Here is a 17290-nt window from a genome sequence, read left to right as displayed (position 1 = left end):
ATTTTCACGCCCCATTACTTGCTCAGCTTGATTAGGGTGTATGACCAGGCAAAATGTTGAATATAAATGGTTTTCCCTGACTTCTTTTAAAATTAGAATTCTCTTTATAAAGAATCTATTAGGGAACTTTCAGTTTGGACTATAACAATTTTACAAAAATAAAACCAATAACTGGATGACGCATGAATCTATCTATGATATAATAATTATCAGTTTTGACAACGGAATCAAATCAAATCTTGAATTTTCAGATTCATCTTTAGTTCAGGCGGTCACCTCGATTTTAATCTTGCGTGTGTTGTCCAGTAGAGGGCAGCGTCAACACATTTAACCCTCAAGCTGTGTCTGGGACAAATGTGGGCAAAATCATTTTTATTTTATTTTAAAAAAAATACTTTCCTTAATCTGAGCTGTACAAGACTTGGCTACTTTTGCTAAGTTTGACTCGATTCTACAATGTTAAGTGGTTGGGGAAAAAACTCCCCAACCACTTAACATGATGTACAGATCGTACATTAAATGAAGGGGTGAGCCTGTACAACATTCTCAATGCGGCAAACACTCACACTCACACTCACACACAAACAAAACATTCAATCACCCTTTCATTTTTTGTCACATACAAAACCGGATAGCTAACACTTACTTTTTTGAGTTATTGTTAGGTTTATTGTTTATTCTTACCTGTTTGGTACCATTTACTTTTTTTAGTTATTGAAATTTTATGTTTTTTGTTTGAAATAAATGATAAAGCATCTACTAGCCTACTTTGTCTTTTCCTTATAGCATGGTCAGATTTGTCTAAGCATATTTTGTCATATTTGTATAGTCTCACCCAAAACAGATGCTTTTGTAAACTAAAAAAATCTTAACTTGTGATAAAATCAAAAACTTAAGAGGTTCAGAGTTCAGCCTATCTGCAGCCATCTGCCTATTGATATCATTGCTTATTTGTCGTTTTTATACCAACATATGACACCAGATGACACCAAAGTAACCACATTTTTAGGTTTTGGCTGTTTGAACTTACTGGAATGATTTTTTTTACTGAAGTTACAGAAATATTAAATATAACCTAAAAATAAGCATAATTTACATAGAAAATATGGTACTTTTAGAGGTAAAGTAAAAAAAAATACCCCCAAAATAAAAAAAACTCGATTTTATCGAAGATAGTTATATAACATTTAGTTTAATTATAGATATTTTTTTTCTTTATGCCTATTGGTCAAGGGTCACTAAAATGAAAAAAAGTGCAGCTGATTTTAAGGTCTATTATAAGGTTAATGATGTGTCTGTGATTTAATGGAGATACAACTGTTAATATTCATTTCTGCAATGCATTTAATTCACAAACACTGTATAATGAATTGAATAGGCTTTATGCCAAACGTCACATGAACAAACAGGAAAACAGGTCTCATTGCATCCGCTTGTCAGAGAAAGTACGAACTGATGGCGATATCTATAGACTTTTAAGGTAATCGGCTAACCTATCTAGTTCTTTTAATTGTTGGTGTAGTGTTTTATTCAGGTTAAATATCAAATGTTAAGAAGATTTTATTCCGATATCAATCTGCATATGCGATGTACAATTAGTTATGCTCATCTTTGCTCGCTCCTTTAAAGGTATCGTGAGTAAAACGGCTTTATATTTAACAGAGCATATACAAAAGACCTGAACCAGAAGCGACGCGACCTGTTTTACAGAATACAGAAGTTAGTTGCGCATAACCCCCATAGTACAGATTCAGAACATAATGAACGCCGTGTGGTGAGAAATCGAGTCCCCCCAGGAATTGGTCTCCTTTAGGACCCCCAGTGATCTCATTAGTTCAACTGACTTTTAATGGGTAGTTTTTTTAAGCGCCTGATTACAATTCCTGCAAAATTATGTTATGATTTCTGTCATTTAAAATGCGTTATAATGACCATTAATGACTTTTTAAAATTCATGGTTTATAGACTAGTATATAACTGACGCTATAGGTTGTGAACTCAAGCATATTTTTAGTTAGCTTACATTCTAGAATAGCATACATCTACAAGATCAGCCTGTTAGCTTAGCTTAGCTTATATTATATTAGGTATGTTTTTTGCTTTCAATATAGTTCCCAATTACATGTTCCAAATGAATGACGTTTGTGTGTACTTAGCATGACAATGAATTTATTAATGGTTGCGTTTCCAGTTCATTTATAATGCAATATAGGAATTCATTTTATATTTCAAGCATGTTGTTTGTACACTTAAATGTAATAAACATCATACAATAGTTAAAAAAGTTATAATTAGTCGAGACATCACATTAACAACTTTTGATTAGGCATACCGTCTGGGTCCTAAATGAGACCCAATTCCTGGGGGAGGACTTGATTTCTCATGACACTGTATGATCAATGGTTTAAAGCTGCACACTGCCACTATCTGGTCACCGCTGACATCGCTTGGTGGTTGATAAAAATCTTCCATCATCAAATTGGCATTTCCTTGAATCTGGAATGACACAATCAAAAAGCAAAATCTTTGTAACTGACACACAACCAATAAAAAGATCATATCTAGTCTCCAGCTAAATGAAAAATGTGCAGTGTTCTGACCTGATGCTGTCATGTTCAGTGCCTGCTTCCTCTTATGTGGACTCAGGAATGCTTCCTGGTGTCTCTCTCAACAGCAGACTCGGGAACATGGGTTCAGGACGGTTTCTTTTCCCATACCTGAGAGAGGTTAGGACAACAAGTATGGAAGCTGGTTTCTGCCACGGAATAAAAAATAACAAAAGGGAATTGTGACTTTATCTCCCAATTTGGACTTCATAACGCACAATTGCATGTTAATATCTCACAATTCTGGAAAAAAAAGTCAGAATTGCGAGTTATAAACTCGCAATTGCGAGTTATAAAGTCTGAATGGTGCGATATAAACTTATAAAAGTAATAAAGTCTGGTTGTCATCTCGTCATTACAGTATTGACATGGCGTAAACGCAGCATAAATCTCACAATTCGTACTTTTTTTCTCAGAATTGTGAGATTTATGCTGTTCACACAATGTCATAATTACTGTCATTTCGAGATGATGACCAGTGACGATCTACTCGGAACTGTTCACTTCCTTGAATTTGGAATTATGTGTTTCTATGACAACACCAAAATGAATCTGCAGCGGTCAGGTGGTACAAGTCAAAGCTCCCAGAAAATTCAGAGTTTACAAGTTGTAATCACGAGTTCTACATTCTCATAATTACAGTAATTCCAACATGGCCCGGACACACCTATAAACTTGCCATTGCTAGAAGAAAAGTCAGAATTCTAAAATTTAAAACTTGCATTTTCCTATTTTTGTGTTTGCATCTCACAATTCAGACTTTTTTCTTGCAATTCTGAGTTTACAACTCTCTTAATTAAGATATAAACTCGCAAATGTCAAATTGAGGGGGGGGGGGGGGTGAAATCGTGAAAGTTGCAACTACCTTTTTTATTCTGTGGCAGAAACAATCAAAACAAAAGCATCAGAGGATATAAAAAGGCTGTACAAAATTCTCCAAAATAAGAGAAAGTGTAACTTGTTTTATCATTATTTAAATGATGAATATATGAATACTGTAAACATCAAAGGCCTATTTCTTTATAAACTCAATTTCAACTTGCTTGCACTTTGCTAAATACTTCGCTATTGTCCCTGCTTTCTGTCTTTTACTGATTCATTTACACTTGTTTTTACCTTACCTTTGTCGTGTGATGAGCTTGATATAGTGCCGCAGGGCAGTGTAGTATTTGGCCAGGTCCTCTGCAGGGATGACGGAGTCTCGTGGTGTGTATGGAAATGCTTCTGTGCTCACTATCCACATTACAGCAATGATCATGAACATGAACTGATGAGAGTGCATCTAGGAAACAGCGAAGAAGAAGAAGATGATACTGACTCTCTAATACATATGGGATCACATGATTCATGCATGCAGCTAAAATGTAAATTTAGCCTAGCTTTGAACAATTACTTCCTAGAACTTGGACTTGATTTTTTTAAATAAAATAAAATGTATTTCTATCATGGCAACTCTCTGAATCATTTTAGCATGGTAATAGATATGACAATGTTAATGTATTTGGTCCTGGCGGAATAGATCTGCTACGCTGCTGAATTGCTGCTCTGTTATTGATTATCGCTGTTGTTATTGATTAATGATTATTGCTGTTGTTATTGATTATCGCTGTTGTTATTGATTATTGCTGTTGTAGTAGATTATTGTTGCTGCTGATCTATACAGGTGGAGCTGGGGAAGGTGGAGGGCGTTAAGGACCCATCAGCCTGCGCCATCTAGTTTCATGACAGAACTAGCATTTATACAAACTATATTACATTTTTATGTAAAGGTATAAAACAAAAATCGTAAATACTTTTTGAGTATTATTATAATTATAATATTTGTCACTTTTCCCTTTTTGCTCCTTCATGAATTGTAAAAAATAATAATTGTATAATGTAAAACAAGTCAACAGGCTTGATCTTCTTCTTGATCTAAGAACTTCACCTTTCATAAAACCGTGCGTGTAATATAGTTTTCCCATTGTGTTTAATTGTTTACTAGTTTACCTACAGCAACTGTAAAATATGATCATGATAATGAAATTTACATTTTTAATTGTCGAATCAAATTTTATATTAGAAATACTGTAATTACTGAGGAGTTTGAACTAGCTAGCTCTTGTAACAACCTGGATTATCGTAGGCTACTTTTCTTTTGAAAATTTCGAAATTTAACTAGCACATTAACAATGATGACTTATATAAGACTATAACAAAACAAAAATGTTATTTTACTTACCTTCCTCTGGCAGACTGTATTTCTTGTGAGGGTTTGACTGACAGCGAAGCTCCCTGTGATCACAGGTGTTGTTGTCTGTCTGAGGGCGCTTGCTCGTGTTTTATAAAGCAGACCTGAAGCACGCCTCTCTTTTGATAGGCTACAGCGCTTAACACTACAAGAGGGCGCGTCGATGTATAAAATGCATTATACGACAGCTTTGTCAGAAAGAAAGAAATTCTCAAACGTCCTGAATGCAACAAACAAGTATTCTGGCTTGTCGCATCTCAAGCTCAAAAAGAAGTGAGGCTGCATTTTGCTGTCAAGGTGCTTTAACATTTACTCACGTAACGTCGTTCCAAACTGGTTGACTTCCCTCTGAACAAAAATTATATTTTGAAGAATGTTGGTAAATAGTTTTGGTTACCATTGACTTTCAAAATATTTTTCTAATTAAGTTTGACAAAAAAGAAAGTCAGTGTGGAACAGAGTAAATTACGTCAAAATGTCATGTCTGTAAACGATGCCGTGGTCCGAAATTGAATACTTCTGGCCAGCCAGAGCCTCTGCTTCTGGCATTGTGTTATTTCAGTTTTTTATTTTGTTGTTATGGGGTATAGAGTGTAAATTGATGTGGATTTTTCTTTAAAGAATTTTAACAACCAAAAAATAAACTAAAATTAAGGGGTCTAAAATAAATACTTACTTGATGCAATGTGTCCTTATTTTCTCTTAAAAACAGTTGAAGCCCTATATTATAGTGCTATGTTCTATTAAATGACCTTGGTTCATTATTCAGCGTCTTAACCAGCCAGTTGAGAGCACTGTATGGCTCTGTGGCCTGATTTCCAATAATTGAACATCATTATGTTATATAACTTTTAACATCTCACCCTGATGAGCTCCTTCCTAAGTGCCATAAATTGTACCTTTCATCAATATTTGGACTGATGCATTAAAAAAAAAAAGTGGCTAGTGGAGAACCAACTTCAGTTGAAATACCAGGTGACTTATCCAAGGTCAACAACCACATAGAGACTCGATGTAAAGGGTGATTGTGCTGTGCTCAAAATACTAATACAAATACAAAATTGCTGATAAAACTAGAAAGTTATTAAACACTCATATAATCCCTGTGGAAACTCAGTAGCATGCCAAATTGCTCTCCTTTTCAGAAATTATGGGTCACTTTTTGATGATCCTGGAGAAAAAAAACGAGGACAGAAAGATAAAAGATATTATGGAAACAATTTTCGAACGGGGCAATTTCAAATTAAGGTCTTGTCAGTGACTAAGATTAAAGCCGACAGCCTTTTATGTTACACTGATCGGACCTGGAACAGGATAAAACATCACAAAATGGAAAAACCAAGCATATTCTTCCTCTTCTCTAATGCACATAATGAACTGTATTGACAAAGATTCCCACTTTATTCTGCCTTTATGCATCTATTTTTATTTATTCCAGGAACACGAAACAGGGTGAGGAACAAAAACACCTCTGTGGTTTTTTTTCTTATGAGAAAATTATAAAGAAAAAGGGCAAAGAACGCAAAACATGAACACGTTTGACTTTTACACGTCAACTGAGATGAAGTAGTCATCTTTTAGGGCTTCGGAAGCAGACAGTCTTGTAGAGGAAATCAGCAGCTTTGAGAGGAGCTTCAGCAATTGAGCATCCTGTCAGAGATACATTAGATGATTGAATCATTTTGGAGTAATGATTTTAAACTTATATTAATATTATACAAATATGTTTCAGCTCTTATATTCTACATACCAGATCCAAACCAGTGAACTCGACATTTTGATGCTCATTCTCTAGAGTTCCGCTGAAGTCTGGAACATGCAGCTGTGAATAGAAAAGTCTACTTTACTGACAGAAAAATACTTTGATTTACACAAATAGAGTGCCCAAATTATGTTATTTTAAAGGCTTCTTGTTTTGGAGGTCTCCTATAATAGGTTTACATGCATTCAAGGTAAAAAAAAACTAAAATGTTCTTATAATATACATTACAGCATCACCTCTTTTCTCAGTGTCTGAAACGGTTCGATGAGTGATTCGGACTCTCTGTGATTGGTCTACTGTGTAGCACATGTCAAACTAAATTTCCATGACCATATCTGAATTTAAGCTCAGGATGCTTTTTCGGCACTTGTATAAAGTGCAACAGTGCAGGATGCTTTTTCAGCAGCATTGGTTCTAAAGCATTTTTTCCATTAATTTCTCCCATGGGGATTAATAAAACGCGTTATAAGCCATGGACCAAATCAACCAGCAACGAGATTTATCATAACATTACAAACTTTGATTTGAAGAAAAAAAAAGTATTTGAAAATCGGTAGTGTATTTGAAAATACTACAAAAAAAACAACAACTACAAACTACAATCCCATGAAGCATTGCAAAAAGATAATCAAATTTAAAACTATGGAGAAATATGTGTTTTTTTGCAAAACATGCACATATATACAAATAAGTATTTTGAGAACATAGGAACATAAACAATCAAAACAGGGACAACGTTTACATTAACTTTATAGGAGTGGGTGTAGCTAGAGCTCTTATGGTGCATTTTGATTGTCACGATTTGTTGATTGGTGGAATTCTCTGTACAGCATCATAGGTAATGTAGTTTTTCATCATGAATTCCATTGTTAAAGAGTATTTTTTTAAAAAAAGTTGAAATAATACAGGCTGATGGCTTCAACAGAAGCAAATACAATTGATTGACAACCTCATAGCACACAGACTGTCTCTAAAGGTTTACTAGTTATCTTTAAAAATCAATATCCCGATGGAGAAGATGAATGGGGTTTACTTCCGGGACTTGACTGTTGCACTCTGATGGTGTTGGTTTTACTGTATCAATTTGAGTCCTCATCCTTTAAAATTTCTGGAATGAAAATTTATTTTTGCTGATTTCAAAACACACCATGCTGGATAGTAATCTGCCATTCATTTTCTCTTAAATGTAACGTTTTGATGGCTGGAGACGTATCCTTGGAAAAACTCCTGAGATCCAAAAGATGTCTTTGTCCATTGCCACTACTTGCCTATGATGATTATACACTTGAGCGCTGACATTTCGCTCACGTTGGATGTGAAAATTTACGAGTGTGAGTTTGGTGTGAACTATAGAATTCGGTTGTCACTCCTGTAAATAAATGAACTGTGTGTTTTATTAAAGGGGGGGTACAATGGTGTTTCATGTATTCAGAGTTGTTTACAGTGTTAAAGAGATGGATTCTCATGCTAATAATAGCCAAAGTTTGAAAAGTTATTTTGAACGAATAACAGAATTTCTGTGCTGAAAATCATACTTCCGGGTTGCAACATGTTTCGGTTGGTTTTTTTCTATCGTAGATCTAATGACGTAGACCAGAGTGGAACTCCTTATATGAGCATTGCTCTCGGAAAAGCGCGTTCACGCACACGTCGACCAGAGGAGAGAAAGACCGCGCTCATCAACGCGCTACTACCGGAAATCATCATCAGCAGCGCTAAATAGGAATGGTTGATGTCAAGAATGTCTCCAAAAAAGTGTGTTTTGGGATGTGAGGGAAAGTTTACCTTGTTCAGCTTCCCAAAGAACCCAGTGTTACTGGAACAGTGGATGCAGTTTGTATTTGCGGGACAGCAAAGGAGTGTGGCAAGTGCGGTTTTGAGTTCTGGTCATTTCAGTGACGAATGTTTTATTAACAAGGCCCAGGTCGTCGCTGGATTTGCAAACCGGTTGCAATTAAAACCTGGCGCGGTCCCAGTGATAAAACACCCCATTCATGTCAGATTTATTTCTTGTGCTGGAAATCCCAGCTTGACTCTATAGCTCCGCCCACGCCCAGAATCAAGGACCTCGGCTTTTTCCGGATAGAATCTGAAAGCTGTATTTTTAGTTTATAAATATGATGAAACTAAAGACTTTTTGGAGATATGAAGGACGCACTATTACTCTATAGGTACTCAAGATTAACATGAGATTGACTGAAACGAAGTATTTTACCCCCCCTTTAAAAGTGCATGATAAGTGTATTTTTATGGAGCCCCTAAAGGAAGATGGTGATGGAAAAAAACATGAGATGAGAGAAAAAAATGATTTTTCGTGATTCACTCGTGTTCACTCTGAAGTTATCATCTAACATGGCTGGGCACTTGTAATGAAACAATAAGGATGTTAAGAGGCTAAAAGCAGGTTTAAAACTTGCCCCATTGAAGTCAACAGGGTGCAAATTTTAAAAAGAGGATAACAAGGTGTAGGCAACACTGATTTTTGTCGTTGTTCTCTGTATTGACAGCACTCCAAATTTACAAAAAAATGAGCTCAATGTTAAAATTGACCGGAGTTCTCCTTTAACTCAACCATTTTGTTCAAAATGGCTGATTCGTTCAGGTCGGATCAAATTTACGAAAATCCACCAAATGAGTGCGTCATTACCTTTGAGTTCTCCCACAAATGTTTTGCGTTCCTCCAAGAAACTTTTCGTTCGCTCGCAAACCTGTTCTTTGTGAGTGAACGCAAAGTTTCACTGGGGAACGCAAACGTTTTTGGGAGGGAATGCAAAGGTTTATTATGGGAAAGCAAAAAAAACAAACATATTTTTATACCTTTACAGGCTCCATAGGATTAGATTTTGCTGTGCAGAAAACAGCGTCTTCTCGACATGCCGATTACAAACTCAACAAACTCTTCCAGGCCTCAGCTACAACTACAGCATTTGAGGGTGGGGCAAAGTAGACAGTGCGAGTGGGCACCCAATGAACACCATAGGATGGCATTATGTAAATTCGTTATGGAACGACTCGTTTCAGGTAGTGATCTTTGAAACTTTGCAGACCTTTTACATTCACACACTGTGGTGTGAAAAGTGATCAGTGATCAGAAAGCTCTCCTATTTCATTAAAAAAATCTTAATTTGTGTTCCGAAGATGAACGAAGGTCTTACGGGTGGGTTTGGAACGACATGAGGATGAGTAATAAATGACAGAAACGTAATTTTTGGGTGAACTAACCTTTTAAGGCAAGTCAACTGATCACTTATTACAGTGCAAACAGCTATATTACACACTACATGAAAGGTCAAATCTGAAAAAGCATAATAGAGGCACTTTAAAGATACCAGTTGATTTTATATTTGTATATCTTATAATTACATACTTATGTATATTTTTAATATAACTGTATATAATGGAAATTATATACCATAATTAACTTATAATTGTATTAAATAAATAAATAAGCAAGCAATAGTTTTACCCAGAGCATGATTCCTCCAAAGGCATACATATCAGTGGCTGGGGAAGGCGGCTGACCCTGCTTCAACTCTGGAGCCACCAAACTGATGGAACCGGCCACCATCCCGCTGTCAAACACCCTCTGCTCCTAAAATATATATATCCATTTTCAAAACTATTGTCTGAGGTTTAATAATCAAGATCAGGTCTGTTTCCATTCCGGGGGTTTTCCCCAAAAGGTAAATGAATCCATAATGTCACTGAAGTTGCATTTTATTAAATTTCACTTACCGGTGTCTTTGTGAGATCGTAATCTCCAATGATGCCTTTCTCTCGGCCGATGGCAAACACGTTGTTGGGATGCAAAGATGCATGAGTAACAGATGCTGCATGAAGACTCTGCAGTCCCAGAGCTACACCCTTCATCACCTTCCTAACCTCCTACGTCACAATAAATAAAAAAAATCAGAGGACAAAAATAGATTTATGCATTTAAAATAAAACCATCCCAAAATGGATGCACCAAAATTAAAACTCTAGCCAATAAATATTTGTATGTTACAACCGGTAGCCTATTAAGGCTTGATATTAAAATTCTATACTTTTTGTCAAAATAAATAAAATTATAAAAAAATCAGTCATGACTCAATTCTTAATAATGCAAAGATAAAATAAGATTTGCGTGCTTTATGATAATTTTATGTTAATCTGTATGCATACAAGTGGTAAAGTTAGTCAAATACATTTGGAAGTGATGCACTCACACAAGAGGACAGTGGGGAGGTTTTCTGAATGGCCCTGAGACTGCCATTAGAGTAGTGTGGCACCATGATGTATGCCAGTGGATCAGACTGGATAGAACAGAAGACATTTTACGCATGAGATGGTACAGAGCAGTAACATCAGCAAAAAAAAAAAGACACAAGTATAGTAAAATATGAAGAGAACTTTGCCGCAAAACAGCGCCAGAAGAGGAACCGCTGTGGCCGGATTCTGCTGCTGAGCTCTGTGATAGTGAGCAGCTTGTTCAATGATCTTCACCTCTGATTCTTCATCCACAGCGTAGCACTGCAGACAACCCAACATCCTCAGAGACATTCAGCAATGTACAGCGACAACAAAACATAACAGCGCAAAATGAACCTTTGGTCTAATTACACATTGTTACCTAGTCAACCGTTATCTGAGATTTACTTTCATGATTATCGAATGTAAATAGTTTTATCTCTAAAAACAGTTTAGCCTATTTGTTAAAAGCAAACTAAGTTTAGCCTCACACGTTTTTGGTGTGTAATTCCACTCTTAACTTGTCTTTTCAAAATGTCTTTACAGTTGAAGACATTGACCAGCAATACTTCTGACAGGAAATTAATCCCATAGTAACTGACCTTTAGGACTACTTTCTGCCCCTGGAAGTCTGTGCTAAGAAGAGGTCTCCTCCCGCTCAGCTCTCTCATCGGCTCTGCGTCAAACATGTCTCTGTCCAAGCTCTTCATTAACAGTCCTGCAGAGTTCTGAAAGCACACGTATGCAAGAAATGAAACAATATCACTCTGCTCCAACGCAGACCTTAAATACACATTCTTTCTTTCATCCCAATAAATATTTTTTAAAAATGGCTGAAACACTTCAATTGGAATTGCTTAAATTACGCCTTATTCTAAAAATATATATATAGTATACTATACTAATACTTTTCGTCCACTGCTGCAATTCCTGCTTAAACCGCAGTTAAATATCAAAGCTGGAAACTGATTGCTCTGGTATTTTTACTGCGATTGTGTGAGAAAAACAGACTTGTAAGATTCGGACAGGATTAAAATTGCAAAGTACGCCTGTGAAACATGAATTTCGCTAATGACCGCCTGGAAAACCAGTCCTGTCTGAATAGGGCTTAATATACACATAGCTGAAGCGGATTGATATCGTCTTGGTCTGGAGAGAGGTTTTCATAAGGTAACGTGAAAAGTAACGTGACAATGGCTCTCAATTAGAGCCCGCTGCAGTTCCATATTTTACCACAGATTTACATTATAAATTTGTGGGGCACTGTAGAGCTGGGGAGGACTCAGGAACCCACTGCCCCTTTAAGTATCATAATACATGTATGTCGAAACCATATGTTCAGTTTTAATAAATCCTGTTCACTTTACAATTGTAGAAAATAGTGTAGAAAATTCACAAATATTAGTTACAGAATGCTGAACACGTTTACAATTTACTACTGATTCAGTTTACACAGAGGTCTATGTTTTAGATTCATATTTTGGTGGGGCACGAGGAGCTGCGGCTGTATTCTAGTAATTTGGTATGGTACATCCAGTATAGTTGCTTTGCACAAAACCCTACTATATGAATAAATGAATTCATTTAAATTGAGTGATTTACACCAAGTGCCTTGCTCCACCCACTATTGTCTACAGGATCAGTGGCGTAGAGAGGTGAGAGAAGCAGGCGGGTGGTGTGAGATTTTGACTGCCTTTTCCAAATTCATTCTTCTCAGTGCTCATTTTAAATAAAATTAAGAAAACATTTTAAAAGTGGAAATAAAGAGCCTAACGGGTATTTAATAGTGGAAATATATTGTTTATTGGATATTTAATAGGCCTATCATTGAAATTGTGTGTTGTCCTGGCGCTGATCAGATGGGCTGGCACATGTGCGCGACACGTGCGGCTAATATAACCACGATCCCACTCAAAACAATGACAATCCGAAATCGCCCCCTAAACCCTCATTCACTATTCCCTACGTTAGTCCACTAATACTGTTCACTTGAAGAAGTGAATGAAAAGGAGTGAGTGAATTCGGACAGCCGTTGAGCGTACATCGACTGTACACTCCACTCGTTATTGCGGTGCAATGTGGGATTGAATAAGTGCACACAATAACGTCCACTATGGTTTCGGACACCACCTCAAATGGCTGTCCCCTCAAATAACGCCCTATATGAGGGTATATGGGGCGATTTCAGATTCAGCTCATGGCTCCCTTCCTAGACCTTTGGGGACACTTTTACTGAGCAGCAGGTCCAATATGGTTAGGGTTACGGATAGGTGTAGGGGAGGGCTTTAGGGACAGGTATAAGTAATGTACCAATACAGCTTTATTTTCCATTAGTGAAAATAGCATCTTTCACTATTTGCACTTAGTGTACATAGCAGCTACCTAATTTTAAACAATGTACATTTTTAAGCAAAAATAGAGGTTTGTAGGTACTGACAAAACAAGTACTCACCATATAGCCATTGAGATCGGCATCAGGAAAGATCATTGGTAACTCAGGAAAGCCTCTTTTCACCAGGTCACACAGCATTATCTGCACATCGTGGACATTTCAGGCATTAGGTTAAAAATAAAATAAAAGCCAGCTGCAACCTGACCTTCATTATTCAAAATGTCTATATAACACATTCAATGTATATAATGTGTGTTATTTATTTACTTGTATATTTTTATTTAACATAATTCAGGATTGGCATTTCTATCCCATGACCTGTTTTTAATTGCCAACCACAGGTATAAAGGCATAAACACAGAATTATATTATAATGCTTTGCCTTTCTTAACTGTGTTTGTACTACGATTCAAACCCACTAAACAGAGGAACAGTTCATTCATGTTCATTCTAAGAATCGAAGCTCAGTATCTTCTAAGAATCTAAAAAAATCTTTATACACATTTAAACATACATATTGCTTCTTCTCTTGGCTGATTTCTTGAAAGAGAGCATTCCTCGTCTCAGCGATCTCCTCCTTCTTCTTAAGGATCTCTGGCAGGTCCAGCTCTTCTGCCTGAAGGACACTCAAACTGATCATTTCCATTGGATCAGCATAATTTAGTGTCAACTCAAAATCAAAGCAAAAAAACAATATTTAGCCCCTGGTCATCTGAGATCCCAGCGCATTTCGTGAACTGTGGCCCCACCATGTGGTTTCTCAGAGCACAGGACAGTTCTCACCTCCTCCATACAGCTGACCTCAACCAGTTTCCAGCGCAGCTGAGACCGCAGGCTCCGGACGCGCTTCTTCACTGCAAACAATTCGTCTGCTTTCGGAGGGCTGCTCTGCCACTGCTGTAATTCCTGCTTAATCTGCAGTTAAACGCCATAGCCGTGAACACTGATGAATAAGACTGATCATGAAAATAATCATGCAGAGCACACACTAAATTAAGCAACACAACTGTTTTAAACATTTATAATAATAAGAATTATATTTCTTGAGCATCAAATCAGCATATTAGAATGATTTCTGAAGGAGCATGTGACACTGAAGACTGGAATAATGATCCACCATGCATCACATGGAGTCATTTTAAATTGTAATAATAAATTCCAATAATAATATTTTACAATATTACTGTTTTTACTGTATTTTTGATCAAATGAATGCATCCTTGGTAAGCAGAAGAGACTTCTTTCGAAATGCTAAGAAATCGTACACACACCCAAAATTTGAACGATAGTGTATAAATATTTATACATCTAGAGATCAGCTCTCCAATGAATCAGCTTTTCTGGTCAGCCACTCGAGAATCTCTTACCTTTGTGTTGAGCTCGTACTTTTGCCTGATATCCTCTAACAAACTTTGTTCTCTCTCGATGTCTCTCATAGCTTTGCGAAAGGCATTAAACACGATTTTCCTTTCTTGATTGTCTTGTTCCTATGAAAACAGTGGAAAACTAATTTTCGATTCAGTAATACAGTAGTAGCTTGCATTTCACACTTCTGTTTATCTAAAATTGCACTGAGGAAAGCCTCTCTGGAGAAAACCTGCAGGACTGTGCCCTTGCTCAAAAGAAAGGAAATGCACAGGGAAAGGCAGACGTAGTTGAGCAGAATGTGGTCGATCAGGACAGAAACGCTTACAGAGAATTCAGTGCTGAGTTCTTCACACAGGGCATTGTCAGCATTCATCAGGATCTCATCCACACTTTCTGCAACATCTTCTTCGGTCACTGATGTTTTCTCCATCAAACACGAAAACTGAAAATGAACAAAGGCTTCATCTAATGGCTTTGAATAAAGTACCTTGATACAATAAACCATAGCTGTGTCCCAAATTACACACTATACACCATGTACTCAATGAACATTATGTGTATGAATTGTATCAGGTTATTTTTGTCATTCAACATCGGAGTCTGATGTGCATCATACGGGTATATAAAGTGCATTTTTCAGTGGGAACAAACTACATACACTATATACAACAAAAAAAGCATCAAATAGTGCATAAGTACACGAATTCCGAAGCACCTCATACACATCCTTCTAAATTAAAAGCCAAATAATTACCAACCAGTTAAATGAGACATGAATTTGATGAGGTTAACATGAACTAACATACCTTGCTAAGCCTGGCTGCCCAGCCGCTAAGAGCTAGGAGAGCCTCATCTGTAGTTTTTCGTACGTTTTTGATTTTCTGTTGTTTGTGCGACTTCCACTCACAAAACTTCTCAAAAGAGTGCTCTTCGGTCTGCTCCGCCAGCATAACAGAGCTAAATATTGCAGTCAATGATGATGCAACTTCCTGTAGATGCAAACGACACCATTTAAAATGCAGTAATGAAAAGCTCTAAGGTCAATATTTACATAGTACAGTATATGCAGTTTGACTGATAGATATTTTAAACACAAGATAGTCCTGGGGTCCGTTCTTTGTACCTCGCTTAAATTTATCTGAGATGATTTGACAGATGCCAGACCATCTATTCGTGATAACTGATCTCTGGCTAATTTGGTTCTTTAAACGAATTTGATCCAAATATCTAGATTTAGTTGTCGGATATTAATATTACTGCGTGTTATTGTGTTCATTGGAAAGGACAGATATATCGATACTCGAAACCATGATCAGCAATCAGCGATTGGCTGGCGTCAAGTGCCATCATATAATCAAAGCAGGAAACAGCCAAGCAGGCAAAATGACAAAGTTGTAATGGATAAATTAAATGTGTAAATGTTTGTTACACAAATTATTTACATTTTTCATGATTTTTAGTACTTTTTTATCAGTGTCAAGAGTAGCCAATTGTAATTAGCAATTAATTTAATTTTAAATGTGTAGTGGATAAAGCTTCTTAAGGGTCAAAAATATATTTGTAATGGCACAGGCACAGCAGACACCAAGTTATCTGCATTTCCTGCACTGTATCAAGCCAACCGTATAATAGCTGTCACCGTTCAAATAATGTGTAGTGTGTAAGGCTCCAATAAAATTATGAGGTAATTATTCCCTTGCAAATAAATCTCTCAATGAGTAATATTGGCTCTGTCTATAATAGACTACACAACATTATAATTTTTTTCATTATAAAAATTATTATGTATATAAAAACATATTTGTTTAATTAATTTCCCTGATTCAATAGTGTGCTTTTGTAAGAAAGTAGCAATGGCTGGGACAGACTACAGCAGCGTAGGCTCGCGGAAAGGGGGGGATCAAGAGAGACCGAATCTTGGATTTAACCGTTTCAAAAACACTGAGAAAAGAGGTGATGCTGTAACGTATATTGAGAAAATGAAAATGTTTTTTGACCTTGGATACATGTAAACCTATTGTGGGAGACCTCCAAAACAAAATTAGGAACCTTTAAAGGGATATTTCACCGCTGGAAAGATGAATGTGTATTTAAATCAGGTCATTTATGTAGTAGAAATGTGAAAGTTGGTGCCTTCTAGACTGAGAAAAGCCAGAAAATGTATTTTTGGCTCATGTGGATGAAAGACAACAACTCCCAGAATGCACTTGCTTCGCTGGCCTACGAGGTCACTCCCAAGCCACGCCTACCAGTTACAGAGGGCAGTATCGGAAGAAATTATACAACTAGGCTACTAGTTGACTCAAAACTGATAAATTAATTTAAATACTAGTGTTTTTTCCATCAAAATGGTGCTAAATTGCTTTGAACCGGGATGTCCAGCCCTATGGGCGGGTTGAAAACATGCGGGACTAGCTCCTACTACAGACTGTAGTCTCTAGTCTCTGGCCAAAAAAGCCTCCGATGACACTAAATGACGATTTTTGCGTCACCCGAGTTTTTTTTCCCAGACACACAATACAGCAAATTCTCATCTCAGGCGGACATGAGGGAGGGAGGCACGGTCATTCGAAAATACTACCGGGTTTCTACTGATACAAAAAGCTTAATGCTAATCGGTGAAGTATCCCTTTAATATAGTATAATAGGGGCACTTTAAAATAAAAAATGAAAATATAAAATAATATAATAATGGTATAAAT

General features: G+C 36.7%; 2 protein-coding genes across 12 annotated transcripts in view; both read right to left on the bottom strand.

Moving 5' to 3' along the window:
- Positions 1-1322: 1322 nt before the first annotated feature.
- On the bottom strand, positions 1323-4945 carry LOC307005052 (pro-neuropeptide Y-like). The gene is made up of 4 exons (XM_079624805.1): positions 4828-4945; positions 3728-3888; positions 2601-2717; positions 1323-2496 (listed from the first exon to the last, which is right to left on the bottom strand). Exons 2-3 carry the CDS (start codon positions 3886-3888, stop codon positions 2633-2635), a joined length of 246 nt encoding a protein of 81 aa, XP_079480931.1. The 5' UTR covers positions 4828-4945; the 3' UTR covers positions 1323-2496; positions 2601-2632.
- Positions 4946-5743: 798 nt separating this feature from the next.
- The window catches only part of stk31 (serine/threonine kinase 31), a 35568-nt gene continuing 24021 nt past the window's right edge, over positions 5744-17290 (bottom strand). For 10 of the 11 annotated variants that reach the window (XM_079624792.1, XM_079624797.1, XM_079624790.1 and 7 more), the window contains 13 exons: positions 15395-15577; positions 14914-15030; positions 14588-14707; positions 14004-14135; positions 13735-13836; positions 13281-13361; positions 11431-11556; positions 10991-11110; positions 10807-10893; positions 10334-10483; positions 10065-10190; positions 6587-6658; positions 5744-6486 (listed from right to left, as the gene is read on the bottom strand). In XM_079624792.1, the coding sequence (XP_079480918.1) occupies positions 6382-6486; positions 6587-6658; positions 10065-10190; positions 10334-10483; positions 10807-10893; positions 10991-11110; positions 11431-11556; positions 13281-13361; positions 13735-13836; positions 14004-14135; positions 14588-14707; positions 14914-15030; positions 15395-15577 (1521 nt within the window). In that variant the 3' untranslated portion in view covers positions 5744-6381. The remainder of the gene's footprint in view (positions 6487-6586; positions 6659-10064; positions 10191-10333; positions 10484-10806; positions 10894-10990; positions 11111-11430; positions 11557-13280; positions 13362-13734; positions 13837-14003; positions 14136-14587; positions 14708-14913; positions 15031-15394; positions 15578-17290) is intronic. The other variant, XM_079624789.1, reaches the window with a different exon arrangement.

This window comes from Phoxinus phoxinus (assembly GCF_949152265.1).
Source record: "Phoxinus phoxinus genome assembly, chromosome: 10".
NCBI classification, from domain to species: domain Eukaryota; kingdom Metazoa; phylum Chordata; class Actinopteri; order Cypriniformes; family Leuciscidae; genus Phoxinus; species Phoxinus phoxinus.
The sequence above is the reverse complement of the archived record's forward strand: the minus strand, read 5'-3'. Positions and strand labels throughout refer to the sequence as shown.

Coding starts and splice junctions, on each gene's coding strand:
- LOC307005052 (XM_079624805.1), bottom strand. CDS start 3,888: ATGCACTCTCATCAGTTCATGTTCATGATCATTGCTGTAATGTGGATA. Junction 2,718..3,727: donor AAGCTCATCACACGACAAAG/GTAAGGTAAAAA, acceptor AACCTCTCTCAG/GTATGGGAAAAGAAACCGTC.